Genomic DNA, 19081 nt, shown 5'->3' with positions numbered 1-19081 from the left:
CCATAAGTCGCGTATATGCATACGGTAAAATGTATATATGTCTCGTAATCGTTGTCGAGGTGATCCCAGAAATGACTCGGCAGCGACGTGCCGCGACTATTCTCACTTTTTCCGCATTTTCTTCTTAACGAGCGCCGGCCGCGCTAACTTCGCCTCCACATTCTTCCTGGACTCACTAATAGCGGCGATTACGCGGCCTTTTCCCTCTCTCTCTCTTTTTCGAGCACACACACACACACACATACGCGTACATACATTAGCCTCGTGTAGAGAAGTAATTTATATGTAGTTAGGTGCAAATGGAATTCGTGCATATAACATAGTCTCTAATGAGGAACCATGTCGTAGCTGGAATTTTACTACCTCGACATGTATATATATGTACGTGTATGCGTATTACTAGGTCGAGTATTAAAGCCACTATTCGCTGATTCTGACAATGAATACTGGTCAGGGAAAGGAGAGTGAAAAAATTATGCGCAGTCAACGAACACTACATGCGAGCCGCTCAATTTACATAAATAGATGAAATTACATCTTGTTCGTGCGTTTCGTCGTCGTACACCGTAACGAAACGAGAAATATGACGCGTCTTATTGCATTGCATGCGTGTGAGAGAATAACGCTAAGCTCGTTAATATTTCGAGAGACCCATTTCGTGATGTAATGTCGGGAATTATGTCAATCGTTACGACTTCATAAATGTGAAAGACTTACCTCACGAAGAGAGGATCTTCGTAGTCGAAATGCGCATCCCTCTCTCGTTCTCACCGTCACCGTTGTCGTGGAATAGACGGCAACTCAGCCGCAATTTAATTGCTGTCTTTCGCTTCATTCGTATAACGTCTTGCTGTGGAAGTAACGGTAGAAGAGAGCGAGGGGAGCCAGGAGGATCCGGAGCGCGGCCAGCAGAAGGAAAAGTGCTTAACTTTAGTTCGGAACTTGTGAGAAGGGTCATCCCGCGGGAAATCAATGTCTGCCGGTTCAAAGAAGATCGAAGGAGGACTAGACTAGGTGTGTGTACGCGAGTTGGTTTACGTGTGATGGTTAATTTGATAACCAACTCGTGCGGAGCGCCGGACTATTTTTCATCGGTATTTCGTATCTCTTTCGGCTACTTCGACGACTTTTTTGCCGGTCGCTTTGCCGATTAAACGGCGGGGGGAATAGGAGAGGCGCATAAAGGTACGGTTGATGAAACACTCCCGAGTAATTAAATAGGAGATCTGCATTTTACAAAGCAATAAGTTACACGAGAGTCCTTACACGAAACCAAAGCCCCCAATTCGAGTCGTGGCACGCATTTCTTGTTCTCCTGTCATGTGTGTGCTTTTCCCTTTTACTCTCCTTCCTTTCATACGAACGTAAAACATAATTGAGCCGAAGGCAGTGAATTGCAAGGACAAGAAGCACGGTGTGTGTGTATTCCTTCCTACAGAAGAAGATGTCCAGTCGCGGATCTACTTTCTCGTGAGAAAATATATGCGCGTTTATTCAAGCTGTCGAACAAAAGTACGGATATATCGCGCGTGAATCGAAGTATCTCATTAATGTTTTTCGACGTTGAAATGTAAAATTTAAAATTCATCAAATATAACATTTTCAATTCACCCTTTTTGCAACTCATTCTCGCCTCTATAACTATTATATGTTTCTCTGCTGGAAAAAGTAAGAAATTTTATTTATTTTTATTAAAAATATATCTCGTCATCGTTATCGGACGCATTCCAACTTTTGTTCACCAGCCAACGCACAGTTCCCATCAATATTTGTGTTCGTGTATGAAATGGCTCGAATTTCTCTGGAAGACTGGAGAAGGACGACGTCGTTGTCACCGATACATTAAAAAAAAAAAAAAAAGGAAACACAAGAAAGATAAAATTAGACAAAATAGTGTCGGACGCGCGATCAAGTGCGGCATACAAATCCGCCACGACATCGAGATTTCCTGGGAATTATACATAGTTAGCACCTACAAAAGTTTATCATCGCTCGCCTTCGCGCAGAGGGAGGGGGGTCATGGTCGATTAGCTTAGCGATCTCTTAGCTTAACCCGCTGTTCGAACATTACATTGTAAGTTTGATTACGTTCGACTAGCCTCCGCGCTAGAGGCAGTTTGATTCCCCTTCGCATCGATTTAATTCTCTACAGCGATAAAAGGAGACTGCGCGCCTCCTTTAGGTAGCATCGTTCAATTAGCACAAAATGTAAAATCTATTGTGATCTTCTAACCACCGTAACGATAGCGGGCTAACACCGCCCTTGTTCTCGCCAGTCTTTCGTCTCTCCGGACTGATAATCCTTGTTCGTCACTTTCGCTCAAACATTAAACGGCCCGATATAGTATTTACGTTCTGTTCGACGCCTCGTTGCATGGAAGTCCATCTGCGATCTGCCTCATCGATTCTGGTTCAGTCACGTCTTGATCGTTTTGATCGTTTTGATCGGACTCCAAGTCCGATGAGGGCTCGGATCAATCACTATTAAAAGGAAAAAATTTCACTCGTAACTGAATCAAATGGAAGCGATAATTCTTTAGTGTCAACGAGCAGACACGAGTTTCGAAATATTGGTTACATTTGTGTGTGTGTGTGTGTGATAGAATTATTTATATATCATATTGTTTTACCTGTCACTATTTTCGCTGGTGGCTTCCTCGCTGCAATCCAAATCGAGTTCTCCCTGAATAGCGCTCTGCAAATCATCGATCCTTTGCAGCGCCAGTCTGAGATCGTCTCTGGCCACCTTGGTTTCGGCTTCCGCGGCCTCTAAGGATTTCTCTATGTCGCGACGAGCACGCAGAGCTTCTTGTTCGCGTGAAATCGCCGCGCTAGCTTCGTCCCGCGTGTCGCGCAATGATCGTTGCAGTCGTCTCGCCGCGTCCTGGGCGGTCTGCTCTTTCGTTCTGAGCAAGGCCGACTCGGTCTGCAACTTGTCGACGCTCTCCTTCAACCGTGCTATTTGTGTCTGCGAATAAATCAAAGCGGGACGAATAGTTAGGCTCCGCGAAATGCACCGTTTTTTGAGACTTGTGCTTTTTCGACGGGATTAATGCGATAAACTGCATTTATAAATCGTTTTTCTTCAACGATACCTCCAGACGCGCTCTTGTAGTTTGCTCCAATTCGAGTTTGCTCTCGAGTTCCTTAGCACGGAACTCCAAGCGTCTCGTGGCGAGACTGTTCGCCGTAGGATCGCCAAGTTGCTCCACCGATTCTAATCGCTGCGTTAGTTCCGCCAGTTGGTCTTTCAGTGACGACTTCTCCGCTTCGAGCGCGGCGATTTGCACCTGTGCCTCTTGCAATTGGCCTTGCTCCGCGGAAACTTGTTGCACCGCCGCTCGATACTTCTTCAAGACCTTCGGTCGTAAAAAAAAAAACAATTCATATTTAACTCCTGAACTTAACTTCCACTTAAAAGAACGTTGAAATATCGCGGAAGCTATGTTATATATTTTATGTCTTCGAAATCAGTAAGAATGAACTTTAAGGGTTGACTAAGCGGTTAATTGAGGTCAAAGTGAGCATAAATAATCGATGCATATTAGTTTCTTATGATTAAAGATAAAATAATATTATATGTATTATATAATATTTTATATTTAATAAATATATGCTTTTTATATGAGCATAGGTGTAACAATAATATTTTAATTGTCTAACATTTTCTTTAAATATATATATATATATATTTGTATATAAGAACAGCTATAGAAAGATAGAAGGAAAATATCGTAAAAGAAATATCGTACCTCGGCAAGTTCTTCCTCGTTTTCCTCCAATTGGGATAATAGTTCCGTGCGTTCACGATTAGCTACATTAGCCCGCTCCTCCGCCTCGGAGCGCTGTCGCATGGCTTCCTCGAGACTCGCTTGTGTCTCGTTTAATTCTTGCTCCAACGCCTGTTTCGCTTTGATCGCTGCTGCACGAGCGCATTCCGCGTCTTCTAATTGATTTTTCAATTGACGCAACGCAGCTTTGCCCGTTGAATCGCCCTTGGACCTCTCGAGCATCGTTTGCGCGTCCCTGAGCAACGCCTTTGTTCTCTTCAAGTCTCTCTTCAGTCTGTGCGATTACAATTGTAATTAATAGATCTTGAGGTTGATTATAACCATTTCATGTTATATGTACTACAGACCACGCTGCAATCACGATTTTGGGAAGGAACAATTTAAGAATTTGGAAATGTTTCTCACCTCTGCATAGTTTCCGCCTCCGCCGCGCGATCAGCTCGGTCTTGCTCCTCTATAGACACCAAACGGCGCTCCAATTCGTGTTTTTCCCTGAGGAGAATCGTCCTCTCCTCGTGCTCGTTCTCCAACTGTGACTCGAGAGCTTTGACCTTCTTGTGCGCGTTCCCGCGAACATCCTCCAACTCTTCGTCGCGTTGCTGCATCTCTTTGCGCATCTCCTTGCGCTGTTGCTCGATACTCATTTCCAATCTGAGCTTCGCCTGTTCGAGCAACTGCACCTGACCCGCGAGATCGTCCAACTCCTCCTCCTGGTCCTTCGCGCGCTTTTCCAATTCGTGTTTCGCTTTCTTCAGCTGCGCGACTTCCTCCTCAGTTTTGCCGCCGAAGGTGAGCTCCTCCAGTTCCTGGGTCAACGTGCGAAGTCTCTCTTCTTTCAGCTCGATCTCCAATCGCGCGTCCTGCCATCAAACGAACGACGCGGATCGATCTTGAATTCGGAATTTCCGCAAGAAAATCCCGGGAAAACGGGAGAACAATGGATATCGGGAGCGGAAGAAAAGAAAAATGTACTCACGCTCAGGTTCTGCTCCACTGTGAATTTTTCCGCGATCGCAATCTCCTTTTCCCTCGCTAATCTTTCGCGCTGCGCTTTCTCTTGTCTGAGGTCGTTCATCAGATTCTGAGTCTCCGAGTCGAACCTGAACGCAATTATTGAGGGGATTACTTTCTCTCACAGTGAGACGATAATTATATATACAAATAAGCATCCGATAAAAGGTGCAAATTATTATAGCGCACCGTCTAATCTCATACTTTCATGTAGAGAAATAATGATTTATGACAGTTATCCTAGAATCGTTGAACTCCCATGTGTGAGACGTTACGGAACGATACATAAAAAAATACAGCGAATGTATCGAATGTATACCAGAGAGAAGGGGAGAGAACTGACAGGATTTCGGAAGCGGGTGCAAGTTTGCCGCTTGAGATCGGCTTTAACCGGCGGCGCGCTGCTGCTTTTAGATTAATAGGGAGCTATCTTTGCGAACGGTCAATCGTGATTTACAGACACACCGGACGCGCCGAACGCTGGCACTGTAGCGCGGATGGCGTTACTGGCCTGGCGAGGTGCCAGAAACACTTGTTGCCGAGAGTGAAATGAGAATAGAGCGAGCTACCACCCGATACCGACTTGCAGATCATTAACTATAGATTAAACGTGCGGAGCACACAGTGTATTTCAATGCGCGACAAAGTGCACAATTTGCACGCAGCCTTGTAAATCCGTCGAGCTGGTCCGTTACGAGAATTTAGACGCGGCTCACTTGCGCTGCTTCTTCTCGAGCAGATTGTTCCTGGCTGTCTGTTCTTCCAACAGCAATCTGAGATCGTGCATCTCGCCGTTCAACTTCTGCACCCGTCGCTTCCATTGCCCGACGACTTGTCGTTGCTCCTCCACCTCTTCGTAAGCATCAGCCAACTGTTCGGGAAATATTTGTGAGAACATGACGCCCGGCGCCTCGCTCGAGCCTCGTTGAAACCTTGGCTAGGCTTACCTTCTTTTCTAACTGTTTCTTCAGACCGACGAGCTGCTCGAGATCGTCTTCGTGCTGTTGCGCCATTTTCCTCTTGGTGAATTCGAGCTCGCGGATAGCGTGCTCGTATCGTTGCCTGTAGACCCCGCCATCCTCGCCCTCCTCGCCGTCGGAGGCGACCCCGTTCAAATCGGCAGCCCTCGCATACAGCAGCTCCATTTCCAGCCGTTCCGTCGTCTGCTGGAGATTCTTGTTAGCCTCGGTCACATCCTGTAATTCCCGCTCGAGTCGCAAACGCTCCGATGTCTCGGCGTCGATCCTCTCCGCCGCTAGCGTCGACGTTGAATGCTCCTCCGCGAAGTCTGCGGTCATCTCGCTCAGCTTGAACACGGGAAAAGCAGATCTTACGTAAAGCAACAAAATATGATACGTCACGCGAACTACGGATCATTATTACTTCATGCCTTATAATTTCTGTTCGTCGCCTTTGAATATCAAACGTGTCCAAAGTTGGAGTAAAATGTTGAGTTGCATCATTATGGACTTGTAAGGCTAGTATCGTATTTAACGTTTGAAGGACTTTGAGTGCTGAAGGACGTTGAAGTTTTGTTCTAGGTTATAAATGTTGTTTGTAGGATATAGTCAGCATTAACGAAATATTGTCCGGAACTTCAAACTGGAAGAAAAAATATCTAAAAAATACAAAATATTTATTCAGTGGATATTGATAACATATTTACCTACATTTATATTCTTTCATTTAAATATATAGAATAAATAATTGCTCTCATGAAAAGCGAAATATTTAAGAGTATATATTTTCTCATTAAAAACACCTTTTCTCAATGTATAAATATGTATTTTGTTTCTAACAAATATACCACTAATACCCACCGAATAAATATTTAAATAATAATTCTTTATTCTTCAAATATTTTTTCTTCCATTGTAATAATATAGCGTGCGTACAGGGATTTCTTATCACTTATACGTTTAGATGTTTATCAGACTCTCGCGCGCGGAACTTGGACTTTTTTACATTGTTTTTAAGTTTTTCTTTCTTTTTTTTAATTAATTTAAAGGATAGTTTGAATTAATTTTTAAAATTATCTTTCAAATTGCAAGCCGTCTTCAAGCGTGTTTTACGCCTCCCCCCTTCCGTCGTGTTACCTCCTGTATTCCCTCCGATAGAGTGCCATCCTCCGAGGTGCGAGATAAGGAGCGCCTCGAGGGGCTCTTCCCTACGCTGCTCGACCTGCTATAATATTGGAAGCCGCGTATCATAATATTCGTGGCGCTCTGACTCCTTCCGATCGTAATGCGAGGCTTGTCACGGTTATGCGGCAAACTCGCCGGCTCGTTCTCCACCTCGTCCTTGTGGCCGAGGCTACGCCATTCGTCCATAATGTGATCGGTGCGTTTCAAGAACTGCGAGATCTTCGAGGAGAGATACGACGAGGCGGTGGACGGCTCGAGGTGAGAGGCGGTGGGTCTGAATGATTGCTTCACTCTCTGCCGCTCGCAGCCCAGGACGAAGTTGAGACTTGCGTCGAACACGACCGGGGCCTGTTCCTTGACCAAGACCTCCTCTGCCGGTGAGCACATGCTCTCGCGCGGATACGTTCTTCGCGGCGGAGTCGAGAAGGTCGGTGATCCTAGCTGGGAGCGACTTCGCGAGGACGCGACGGATGGCGATTTGGCGCGATACGAAACGCTGGAGGAGGAGACACTGCAAGGCGAGGGGCTTCGAATGGCGGAATTGCCGATTATGCGCCCCCTGCTAGGTGGTCTCTTGTGTTGATTGCACGGCGGCAAGGGTGGCCTCCTCGCCAAGGCCATCATGGAACTCGGTGAGCTCGATAAGCCGTTGCTCAGGCTGCTCAACGAGTCGTTCCTCTCGATCGTGCCGGCCGAACTCGCGTTTCCCAGTGCGTGTAGATACCGATTGTCGTAAGAAGGAGTCAGAGCGCGCGGGTACATCATCGGCAAGGACGGCATCTTGATCTACGTTAAGCCGCTGGTATCGAAGGTAACTTTAAGAAGGTATTTAGCCGACGACGGTTAGGCTTGGCGTTTAAGCTCGTCCGACGTTCAGAATAGCACCGTTCCGATCCATGCGGCGGATGACCGAACGGATTTCCGATGGTAAAATTGTCGCAAGTAACATTTTGAACTGGTTTCCTCTCTCGTGGCTCTCTCGTGGCTCTGTGTCGGATTCAACGGCCGGTGTCCATGTCGGAGACTCGTTGCATTCGGTGAGTTGCGTAACGCCGAACGATAACAACGGCGTCCGTATCGGCAAGGAGTCGCGGTGCAACTGCCTATGCCTCTTCCTGGGTCGGCCGATCGCGGCCAGAGGCGTCCGGCGGAGGAGGCGGTCACCTCCGAGTTATTCTAAGGGAAAGACGGCGAGAAAGAGAAGAGCCACGGGGGCGATAAAGGTGGGGAGATGTATACGAGACGGCGATTCTGGCTATCCGCCAGGCTCTCCGTGGATTTCGTGAGAAAAGTATCGGAAGAGAGAAGGAGGGAGAAGGGCGATATAGCATTAGCACCTCGGCAGGAAACCTATGGATTGCCTCGGTATTTATAAAAATAGAATAGACAGAGAGAGAGAGAGAGAGAGAACTTCATTTCGCGATTAAGAATGAACGGAACTCAGCGCCGGGGCTTGAGGAAAGAGATTCGAACGTCGGGAGTATTGGAAAAATTTGTCGCGCGATATTCATTCGATTAGTTACCGTTACTCGAGTGATTGGTAAACCAGCAATTACTGGTATCACTGGTAAGTGGTAGTTTCAGTTAATTATAATTTGCTGAGGAAACGCGTAGAAGGAGACGTAGAAAAAAGTGCAGGAAGGAAAGGTGGTTTTTGAATGGCCGTCTTTGGCGCGAGGTTCGCGTGGGTTGTCGGGATTTTTGTGTATCAGCGGGCGGATCAGAGTTAGTGGAAGTTCAATGTGCGGTCCGCCGGTCGAGTCACGATAATAGTTGCACATGCTCGACACGCGTCGTCTGGCATGCTTAACCCAATTGCGCGACGTGCGTGCCGCAAATGCCTAAACGGGCGGTTCGGACTTGATACATCCTTCGTGAGTGCCTCTATTAGATTGATCGTGTGGTCGGACGCAGAATCATATCGCGTTCAGATCAGGCAGAGAAACTACATAGCAGCACGATCTGACCGTGGCAACGATCGTGAAGAATGCGCTTATCAGTCGCGGAAGAAAGGAAACGTTGCGCCAATCGTAGGTAAAAAGTAGACAGATGACTCGTCGTTAATTAAGGCGCACGGTAATTATGAAGCTTTCGACGCTCGTTGAGTTTTTTTACCTTCGCCTCCAGCTTGTCGTTGTCGTGCTTCAAGTGGTTACGTTCCTGCTCCAAACGTTCCACTTTCGCCCTGAGCAGCTCGAGCTCTTCCTATTGAAATGCAAAGACGTTGCGATTTTAGACAACAATGATAGCGGATAAACCTCACGGTAGAGAGAAATCGTTTTCCTGTTTTTTTCTCACCGTTCGCGCCTTCAGCTGATCCTCGGTCCGATGAACGTTCAGCAAGGGCGCGACTTTCACGTACAATCTCCACCAAGGCCATTCCCGCACGGACATTAACTTCCTCACGTTTCTTTGGATGCATCTCACAGCGAGATCTTGCAGCTGCAAAGAAATTCAGCTCACAATACGAGAGATCCGCTACGTAAATTATCGCTATATTTTATTTACACCGTGTCGCTCTAGCGAGGAAAGTGTCAAGTTAAGCGCGAAGACGTTAATCGCTTTTATATTCCGTCTCAGATCCCAGATGTAAAAGAACGAGAATTTCCATAAACACGTCATGAATAATTCTTCGCAAATTTCGACTTATTAAGTTACGAACGGAGTCGTAGTTCTCGAAGGCAAACGACTGCGATTCTTTAATTAGGAAAAACGAGCGAGAGTGTTCCCTCGCGATTTCTCGCGCTTAATTGTGAAAACTTTCTTCTTGAATTCACTTTTCTAATTCGGGAGAAACGTCTCTCGATCCGAGGGGGGAACTAACAATCTACCTTCAGAGTATTGAGCTTGCGTCGCGCCAGGTAGCCCCTGCATCTCGCCTGCAGTAGAATAATGTGACCTGTGAGCTTCTCGTCCCTCTGAGCTTCCAACCGTTCCAAAGTGCCCGACCTGAAGAATATCTGCGAACAAAAAGAGAGGTGGCCTCGCGTCAGTTCTCTCTCGCAGATGTCACGTTAATCGATACCCGAGGCGTAAATTTTACCGCCGCTGTTAATTTCATATCCCCGATCACGATTGATACACGACCTACATCGAGGGGAATTAGCCGTGTACGCGCGAACGAGAGAAAAATCCATGCTGATCGATGCCGAGTTCAGGGGCAAGATGGAAAATTCTGGAGTACGCATGACACAGTTTATCGCCGCTTTCAGCGATTATGGAAACGAAGGATGTACACATATACCTTCTGGAGCGTAAACGCGCCGCGCATCGTGGCGTCTCGATTGCATTAGAGAGAGGATACGCTTTTACATAAGACCGTGTGTGGTGAATGTACTTGGCATCGATAACCACGCCGATAGATGGTCACTTTCAGTTTTATATGTATTACATATTCTCACTAATCGCCAGATAATTACCGTGTGTTGTTGTTGCTAACGATTCTCATTACCTATACAGATAACAATAGAGATATTATTTATATGAAGAAGAAGAGTTTAGGAGGCGTCGATGAAATTTGAACGAGAAAATGGCCGGACGACTAACTGATAGGATGATTCACGTAGGTCGCTCGAACGTTCGAAGCTTTACGGATCTCTCGGTGGTGGAGGATCTCGATTCTTTCCGCCGCGCGGATCGCATGCGGACACGCAGAGCGAGCGACGCGACCTAATTATCCGGCTCCTAATTACCGAGCGCGGTATCGGCTAGTTCGAAAGCAACGACCGCTAGTAAGACTGTGCGTAATCATCGCTCGGACGGACCTGTCGTCCAATTTCCAGGCATCTGTCGTCCCGACAACTGTCGATACTGCTGGCACCGCTGGACACCGCGGGGCTCGCCTGCTTCTCGGACTCGGCCAGTCTGCGGGCGATCGTCGAGTCGAAGATCTTCATGCCGTCGGCTCGCTCGATCGTGTCGTAGTATTCCCGCGTACCTTTGAACTCGACCGTCTCCCTCTGATTCTGATTGTCCACGGTGTCCTTCCACTCCACCTCGTTCTCGTTGCTCATATGCCCGCTGTCCTCCGAGCAATTGCCGTCCGACGCGTAACCGCTGTACTCATGCCCGTTCTTGGGCTCGTTCTTCTTCAAAGACGCGGCGGGCGTCTCCGGCGATCTCGGCTTGATCCAAGTATCGCGCGCGGCCGTCTCCTTCGAAGCCTCGGCGTTTTTGCAATTGAAGAAATTCACCAAGTGCTCGATGTCTTTCGCCCTTTTGCCGACGCACTGCTTCCTCTTCGCGTCTTGCGCGCCGTCGACCACGTCGCTCTCATTCCGAGCGGTCTTCGATAGATTCACGCTTTTCTTCCCGGAGTTCCCGGTATAAATCGTCGTCGCCTTCGCGTCGACGTCCTGATCCGCGGCGCCTCGCCTTTCCCAATTGCGCCTCAGCTCTTGGATATTCGGGCTCTCCTTGAGATTCCTCCGCGGCTCCTCGGCGATTTCCTCAGGCTTCTCGCAGCTTTTCCGCTCTCTGCTGGTCCAATCTCTTCGACTCGACTTGTATTCCCGCGCGACGGGCTCTCTTCTCTTCGAAGTGTCCTCCTCGGGCCTCGTGTTATCTCTGAAAGCGCCGGCCGCTTTCTTCGGTTCCTCGTCGCGCCTCACTGATCTCTCGTCCGGACTGTTCTTATCGGAGCCACCTTTCTCCTCGATAACATTGCTTTTGACTTTGTCATCAGAGGTCTCTCGATCCTCGTAGACAGTTTCATTTCTACGCGGGAGAGCGACATCTACGACAACGTCCATTGGCGCGATCGTCTCGTCGTCGTCGTCCTCTAGCTGCGCCATCAGCCGCGCGGCTCTCTCCTCCAGGTTGCTCGTAGACACCGAAATGCCGGGGCTGCCGCCCAGCTTGGAGGCGCGACCGAGAGTCTCGCGGCAATTTTCGTAGATACGCTCGCTCGACGCGCCGTCGAGATCGAGCTCGAAACTGATGACTTGGTGGACCGACTCTCCGACGCGATCTACTTGCGATAGATCAGCGAGAGATCGGCCGAGACCGGTGGATCGTGCCGCCGGCAGCGGTATCTTGCTCGGCCTGAAGACCGAGTTCAGCTTCGCGGACGTGCCGGAAGGCCTCTTACATTGATTGCAATCCGCTTTCGGCGCCTGTACGCTCCACAGGCTGGTGGATCTGTTCATGGGCGTCAATCTTCGCCGGGATGATTCCGCCTTCCTGTCTCTCTCATTCGCCAGCGATCTTCTCTCGCAGGAAATTGGAATCCCGCGGGGGACGGTGTGGTTGTTGTCCGTAGACACGCAGCCCAGGCTCACTGAACGGTCCAAGGTGGCCTTCCCCCGCAGGGCCTCGGGCTTCGCCGGCATCTTATCGTTGGGCGTATAAATCAATCCCTTCTTCAGCAACGCTCGATCCTCCAGTATCGTGCAAGTGGGAGACGAACTGGCCGACTTGCAGACCTTTTTCTTGTCGCTGTTGCGCGCGGTGGGTGAGACGGCTTTTGCCGTATCCGGCCGGGTCTCGCTCGGAGATCGTCGCGGCTTCGAAGGCGAGAAAAGTCGAGTCTTGGGAGAATCCAAATTGGCGGGACCGCGACGGGCCGGATTAACCGCCTCGTTAGTGCCCGTCTTGCTTGATATCTTCGGGATTATCGGTGTCTTCGCGGTACGCGACGGTTTGCTCGGGGAGGCGGCCGATTGGCTCAGCTTTTTCACAGGTGAGGACGACGATTTCGACACGTTCGGGCTGCTCTTAGCTTTGATCAAGCGCGAGCCGCCGCCGCTGCCAGCGGCCGCCCATTTCGACACGTTATCGAACATGTTAATGAATTGCCGCAAGTCCGATTCGATAAGAGAGAGAGAGACGACGACGACGACGGTGTCTTCCCCGGGTCGTTACTTCCGGCGAAGAGGGCGCGTTCCAATTTTATCGTCTTTCGTCGAAATCGTTAGTTCATCTCGTATTGTTGCATCCAAATTTTCATGCACCCCCGAGTCAGCTTTCTGGCGCATTGGGAATAGACGAATAATCGGTGGTATTTAAATAGCACGAGTTTTTCTCACGTCTTTCCGAACGCGTCTTTTCTTGATAAACATTTGCTTTGTGATTCACCTTCGAGTTCTCTCCCGAACAATTCCAATACTTTCACTTTTAACGTGACATTTCACCGTATGTATGTAATTTCCTTCGCCCGCACGTGTCGTATGTCGCGCTCCTGCTCGATTTCCTCACGATGTCTTCTCTTCAACGGGTTTCTATCGGAAACTGTAGAAACAAAAAGGGGAAACGTGCACCTTCCTCCGAATTATCGCGATTATCTTTTTGAAAATTTTCCCTTCCGAGCTATCTCTCGCGAAATTATCTTCTCAATTATATCGGTGTATCAGTCTCGGATCACTGATATTTCCCTATCCGCCGAACGTTCGCACTCTCCGATTAGACATTAACAAGTCGGTGTGAAACGATAGTGACTTATAGTAAATATATATAATAAAGGCTGTCTCGCGAGAAAATCTGTTTATATGCCGGTCCGAAGCGTCGAACTAACGACTCAAGGCTTAAGTACAGACTACTCGCGCCTTTAACAAGCGCTTATTATTTCCGCTACGTAAGACAACATCGTGTTTCAAACAGTGTCCGTTGCTAATATTTCGCACGGTGCTAAATAGTTCGTAATATTTCGCGCGAGTACTTCACGTATATAAACGAACTCATATGCGAATACCGATATAAACAACATGTGATCCAATGTCGAGTGTTTAATCGTAACGTAGCGATGTAAACGCGTACGTAACGTACGTGTGAGTAATGTAAAAATATAAAAAAACAGTCGGTTCGAGGGAAGGGGGAAAGGATGAACTCTAGTCGCACAGGAAGATATCTATACTTGGGGTTTTAGCCGCTTATCATTAAAGTCGAGTAGTTTGCCGCACTTATCGTCGGTCCCGAGATCGCACCCCTATCACTGACGATATCAAAACCGCGGTGATTCTCGCACTCGCGAAAGCAGCGAAATGAATGGTCGCCGTAAGAACCTTTTTCTCTCTTCCGCCGCCCAGAACGAGCCGCGACTTAATGCTGTAAAAGCCGCGTAAAAGTGGATACGCAGCCGACTGCGAGGGCAGAAGTGTGCAAAAGAGAAAAAGAGAGAATGAGAGACGACAGGAGGGAGAGACGAGGAGTGAGGGAAATAAAGAGGAGAGGATCGAGGTACCAGTGGGAAGGGGGCAGATTATCTTGAAGCCGGTTGCACGCATCGGCCTGCAACTCTCAACTGGCAGGAAGATGCAGCCGGTTAATACTCGGGTGCCAGCTTATCATTTTCATTGAAGGGAGACGCCGTGTCTTCGAGCTCCGATAAACCGACGCGCGCGAGAGTTTAGTTGAAAGGCTCAGCGTACGGGAGGATTCTTAATGTTATGATATATCGGAGGATCTTTCTGAAGTGAATACTCGATCGAGACGGCATTACGATAGAAGCAATTTCGGAATGCGCCGCGTATTCTTAAGCATTTCAGCGGATAACGAGCGATGCGGACGTTGAATATTCATTGAAAAACGTATATGAACGAAGATGCTTTAATTCCTTCTTTTTTTCTTCTTATGCTAGATTTTTCATAATACCGTTACCCAGTTCTCACCGAAGAATTATCTTACTTCGCGAATCACGGACTTCTGTGCCGCGAATGTACCGAGAAACATCGTTAGAATCCTTTCTTTATTCATATCACATATCACGTATCAGCATCGCGCGCCTCTTTCTTTTTGCGAAATAAATAGGTTACGGAGATGCTAATAGGTACAGAAACCGCGGGCGCCGGTTTAATTCACTGGTACTTTGGTTAATTAAACGCGCGCAACAGGCATATTGTGTAAAGTACATTTCGCAACGTTGACCGCATCTTCCTCTCGTTAATTACGCGCGAAGCGATGAATTCGTTCTCGGAGAAACACCCGTTAAACGGACGCCTACATTAAAGCCGCCAAAAACATTAAGTCCTTTTTGATAATTACGCGCGCGGAAGGAGTTTCAAAAGGAGTTCTCGAGATGCGGTTCGTCTTACAATGTTCACCGTTAATTCCGCGTGTGTACGACGATATTTCCCGCTTCGGGATAAAATAACCGTTACACGAATATTAATTTAAATCTCTCACTCTCTGCGCGAAGGCCTTGTTATGCGAAATAAATTTCATTGCGTGCGGGAACCGTGCTTTCGTCCCTTTCGTTTCTCAAATCGAAACACGATCCCATTGTACGCGAATAAAAAGCGCCCATTCAGCATGGAACTCGATTGGCAAAATAGATGACTAAGAATGACGACGCCTTGATCTTGGTTGCCGAGCAGACGTGCGAAGATAAACGAATACAACGAAAAAGTATACGCATATGTAAACTTGCGCTTCTTCTTTCGACAAAGTCGATTTTTCGTTGGTTAACGTAATTTTTGAATTTTCAAAATAATTATTCTTCGCAAAGAAATATTTGTCACGAGATTTTCGTCCGCGAAAGCTCATCGGGACTAAAAGGACCGAGGACATGGAATTAACCCATTAGCTGCCACGATCCCCATTTGGGGATCAAAACAAAACATAATTTGAATATAATTATACTGTTACACAACTTTTTGTGCATATATATAACTTATCAGGCCAGAAATTTCAAACAAAAAAATTTGGCAATTAATAGGTTAATATTATCAAGTTTGAGCTCGTTGACAGGTCAAAGAGGCGGTATCTGCGCAAATCTACATTGAGTAAGCGTTCATGTTCGAGTGGAAAAGTAAAAAGTAGAGATGCGAGCGCAAATAAGATCGTTGATCTTCGCGAATCGATTCTGTTACTTTCCTGTACGATCGTAATACCGGCGTGTCTCTCGATCGGTCGGCAACGAGAAAGCACTCAAGCGGCTCGGTGCTTTACTTCCAGGCCGATGACGTTTACCGTTATCGAAGCTAACAAGTACCGGTGGCTATAGACTTTCTCCCTCTCTTTCTCTCCCAGGTTAATTAAGAAATCGACTTTCTCTCTTTCTCTCTCTCTCTCTCTCTCTGTATCTCCCTTCTTCCCTCTATCGCGGGCTTCGTTGCGGAGTGCAACACGAACGCACTTCTCCGCCTCGTCGCTTCTCGCCACCCTTCACCGATTTTTACCGGGTATTCAAACGAACCATTTTGTATACGGTAAAGTGAACCATTCAAAGTTTCGCCGATAAATATCGCTGGGATAAGCGAGCACGAAATTTTCAGCTAATTTGGAGCATAAATTCGACTCTGTCACGAACGTATTTGGGACCTTGGAATTTTACGAGAAAAATTTACCGTTAATATAGGATAGATTAATCAATACACTCTCATACATGTAATTATAATTTCTTCCACTCTCTTTACGTGAGATCCACACATATAGATTAACGTGTAACAACGCATTAATTGTCATGGCATCGAACCCCGTTCTCATACAGTTTCGAATCGATCACACGTCAATTCTTCGTGTACTTGGCGATCTGTCGGCTCGGTTCTCTTCGCGGACGAATATTCTAAACGATCATCTATTACTTCGAACGAATGCTTCTCCGACTGCCGCTCGACCGCGTTGGAAGAAACGACGCGACACTCGCACTAAAAACGCATATGCACACTCCTCCGACGCGATCCCAAAGCGAACCGACAAAAAGCGACCTTTCGCTCCTTTCGCGCTTGCTGCGCAATGTCAAGGCCGAAAAATACTCCGACGTCCGTTGTCGCGATCTCAACCGAGACCAACCACCAACTGAGTGCAGGAGCGGTTACACAGTCGCATCGTCGCGTCGGAAAGCTCGTTCCGCATCAGGTGCGCGTTCCTCTATCTCCCCACCATACAGGTGATGTCACGAACACACGCGCATAAATCTCGCGTTCAAACGTATGTCTGAGCGCCCGCGCTGGTGATGGTACTGACACGCTCGACGAGGCACCGAATATAAATCCCCGGGATTATTGTGTCGGGATATGTAGAGACGAGGAAAACGTATGACGCGTATCGAAACGCTCGATCAATCAAAACTGCAATTATGCGAATAATGAATAGTAATGAGGCCATGATCAGATTGTGACACGCATAACCACGGAAATAATCTCAAGGAATGAAACGTGCGCGCGTGTATGTTAACGACGCTCTCCGGCACTCTTTCCCGAATTCTGACCGGAAGAAAGATCAAAGGATACGTTGAAAAAAAAGAGTTCGGAATAGAGATTACCGAACATTTGGCGAGATGATTTCAACGAAATAATTTGGCTACAATAACAAAATCATTTAGTTGCATGATACGTGGTGAGTAAGTGATTTTTTTTTATACCAACCGAATAATTTAGCTACACGTATCATGCAATTAAATGATTTGGTTACCGTAATCAAATCACTTCGTTGAAATTGTCTCACTAAATATTTGGTATTTGTTATCAAACTCTTTTTTCAATACACATAGAGTTCGATTTGGTTCGGAGAGGTAACAACATGGAAAAAGATACAGCTTAAACACATACTCTTCGCTAAATTGACCGGACACGTTGAACCTCGTCAAATTAACGTCCGTTAAATGTTAAACAGATCCCTTGCGATTCACCGTCCCATTTACATTTTAAAATATCCAGAGGGAAATTTTTTATTCCGGCCTACACAGGGTAACGCAGGATTCCACGTTGACCAGGCGTGCCTTGATTTTACCCTCGCTAAAATATCGTGGATTTGAAAGTGCAAGGGAAAGGGATTTGGACAGGTGAACCTTGAATGGAGCAGCGGAACACTGCCAAATGGACCAAGGACCGGTCTGGACTGGCGGACCTCTTTCTCGTTTTCTCGTCTACCCGAATAAGGCGCTTGGCAATTCCCATCTGCTTTTTGTCCCCTCCCCCCCCCCTCTCCCGCCTTGCTCCACCGCGGTATTCTCCGGCCAGTACGCGGGACGCTTAGCTAGCCCTTCGCGACGTGTATAGGTTGGATATATTCGCAAGTGAAATAATAATTCGCCAAGTAGGAACGCGTGAGAAACACGAAGGATCGATCGCGAGACGCGCGTGAGGATCACGGCGTCGTATGTGAAACCTCCTTGAGGTAGACGCGCTTTTTCGCCGGCTCGGCTTGCATCGGCCGGATTGCGGGTTTTTCGAGCGAATTGCGGAAACGGGGACGCGGGGCCGTTCGCCTCGGACACGTAGAAAAGGTCCCTGCATCCTACCTGTCGGATCGATAGATCTTCGCGAGGGAATGGCCGCCACCGTCTCGCCGCGCCGCATCGAGAAATTCGAAGCAGACGCGGCGCGCGGTTGGAAAGCGGCCGGCGAGAATGTCCGCTGGCCTACTGACGAACGAGAGAAAGGAGACGAGACGACGGGAGGAAGGGAACCACATAAGAAGAGAAAAGAGCTCTGGCCGCGTTATGAAATCGCGAACTTCTTTCGCGAGACGCATCGGACGTCCCGGCACTTTTGTTTTAATGCCGAATCGCGGCGCCCCATGCGCGATCACCCCGCGTCGCCGTAAAAGTTTATCACTTTCCGGCGGGTTTATCGAGTTCATTCCGCCGGGTAACGTCCCATTCTCGCGCTCGTTTTATCGGAGCGGCCCGTGAATTTATCGGGTTTATCGTTTATCGCGTCGTCGCCAACGATTTCGCCCGGGGCGTAGAGAGTAAAGAAAGTAAAAAAGAACTCGTTCCGCGCGCGGACGCGCATTATGCTCTTCGCACGTTTGATTTCATTGCGATGCGATTTTCCTAACAATCAATTAGCTCTTATTAGAGAGAGAGAGAGGGAGAGAGAGTGGAGGAGGAGAAAGATATCCGCGTTGCGCATGCGGAAGAGAAGCGCTTCCTAAAAACGCGATCGAAAAGTTCCACCGCCGCGCGCAATCTAAAGCTGCGATCTCCTATCTGTGACACGACCCAGTAATTTTGTCGTAAATACGCGCGTGTCATTTAACGTTAATCTCATGTTGCCATTGAGAAAGTAGGAGAAGATAATTAGAAAATTGTGCCGCGCGCAAAACACGACGGGTGCGCGGAAAGTGAAAAAGAAGCCGTTCCTTGCGCATTATATACATTTATCTCACGTCTGAATTAATCGTAATAAGATTTTCCTAACGGGCAATTACAGCTCTTAGAAAGTAGAAAAGTATCCCCCCTATTCCCCCCCCCCC

At 47.7% G+C, this 19081-nt stretch overlaps 1 protein-coding gene across 5 annotated transcripts in view; it reads right to left on the bottom strand.

The window, feature by feature from the left end:
- Window positions 1-1210: 1210 nt before the first annotated feature.
- Window positions 1211-19081, bottom strand: part of LOC106742891 (unconventional myosin-XVIIIa-like) — a 50417-nt gene continuing 32546 nt past the window's right edge. For 3 of the 5 annotated variants that reach the window (XM_014616249.1, XM_014616257.1, XM_014616279.1), the window contains 11 exons: window positions 9778-9906; window positions 9245-9388; window positions 9062-9151; window positions 5750-6109; window positions 5519-5673; window positions 4768-4891; window positions 4197-4651; window positions 3753-4065; window positions 3096-3359; window positions 2631-2968; window positions 1211-2481 (listed from right to left, as the gene is read on the bottom strand). In XM_014616249.1, coding sequence (XP_014471735.1) covers window positions 2475-2481; window positions 2631-2968; window positions 3096-3359; window positions 3753-4065; window positions 4197-4651; window positions 4768-4891; window positions 5519-5673; window positions 5750-6109; window positions 9062-9151; window positions 9245-9388; window positions 9778-9906 — 2379 coding nt within the window. In that variant the 3' untranslated portion in view covers window positions 1211-2474. Of the gene's footprint in view, window positions 2482-2630; window positions 2969-3095; window positions 3360-3752; window positions 4066-4196; window positions 4652-4767; window positions 4892-5518; window positions 5674-5749; window positions 6110-6898; window positions 8067-9061; window positions 9152-9244; window positions 9389-9777; window positions 9907-10710; window positions 12745-19081 lie in introns of those variants that run through there. The other 2 variants (XM_014616261.1, XM_014616270.1) reach the window with 2 other exon arrangements.

This window comes from Dinoponera quadriceps, unplaced genomic scaffold, assembly GCF_001313825.1.
Source record: "Dinoponera quadriceps isolate SergipeBrazil2010 unplaced genomic scaffold, ASM131382v1 scaffold3, whole genome shotgun sequence".
NCBI lineage: Eukaryota > Metazoa > Arthropoda > Insecta > Hymenoptera > Formicidae > Dinoponera > Dinoponera quadriceps.
This window is presented reverse-complemented; position numbering and strand designations above follow the sequence as displayed.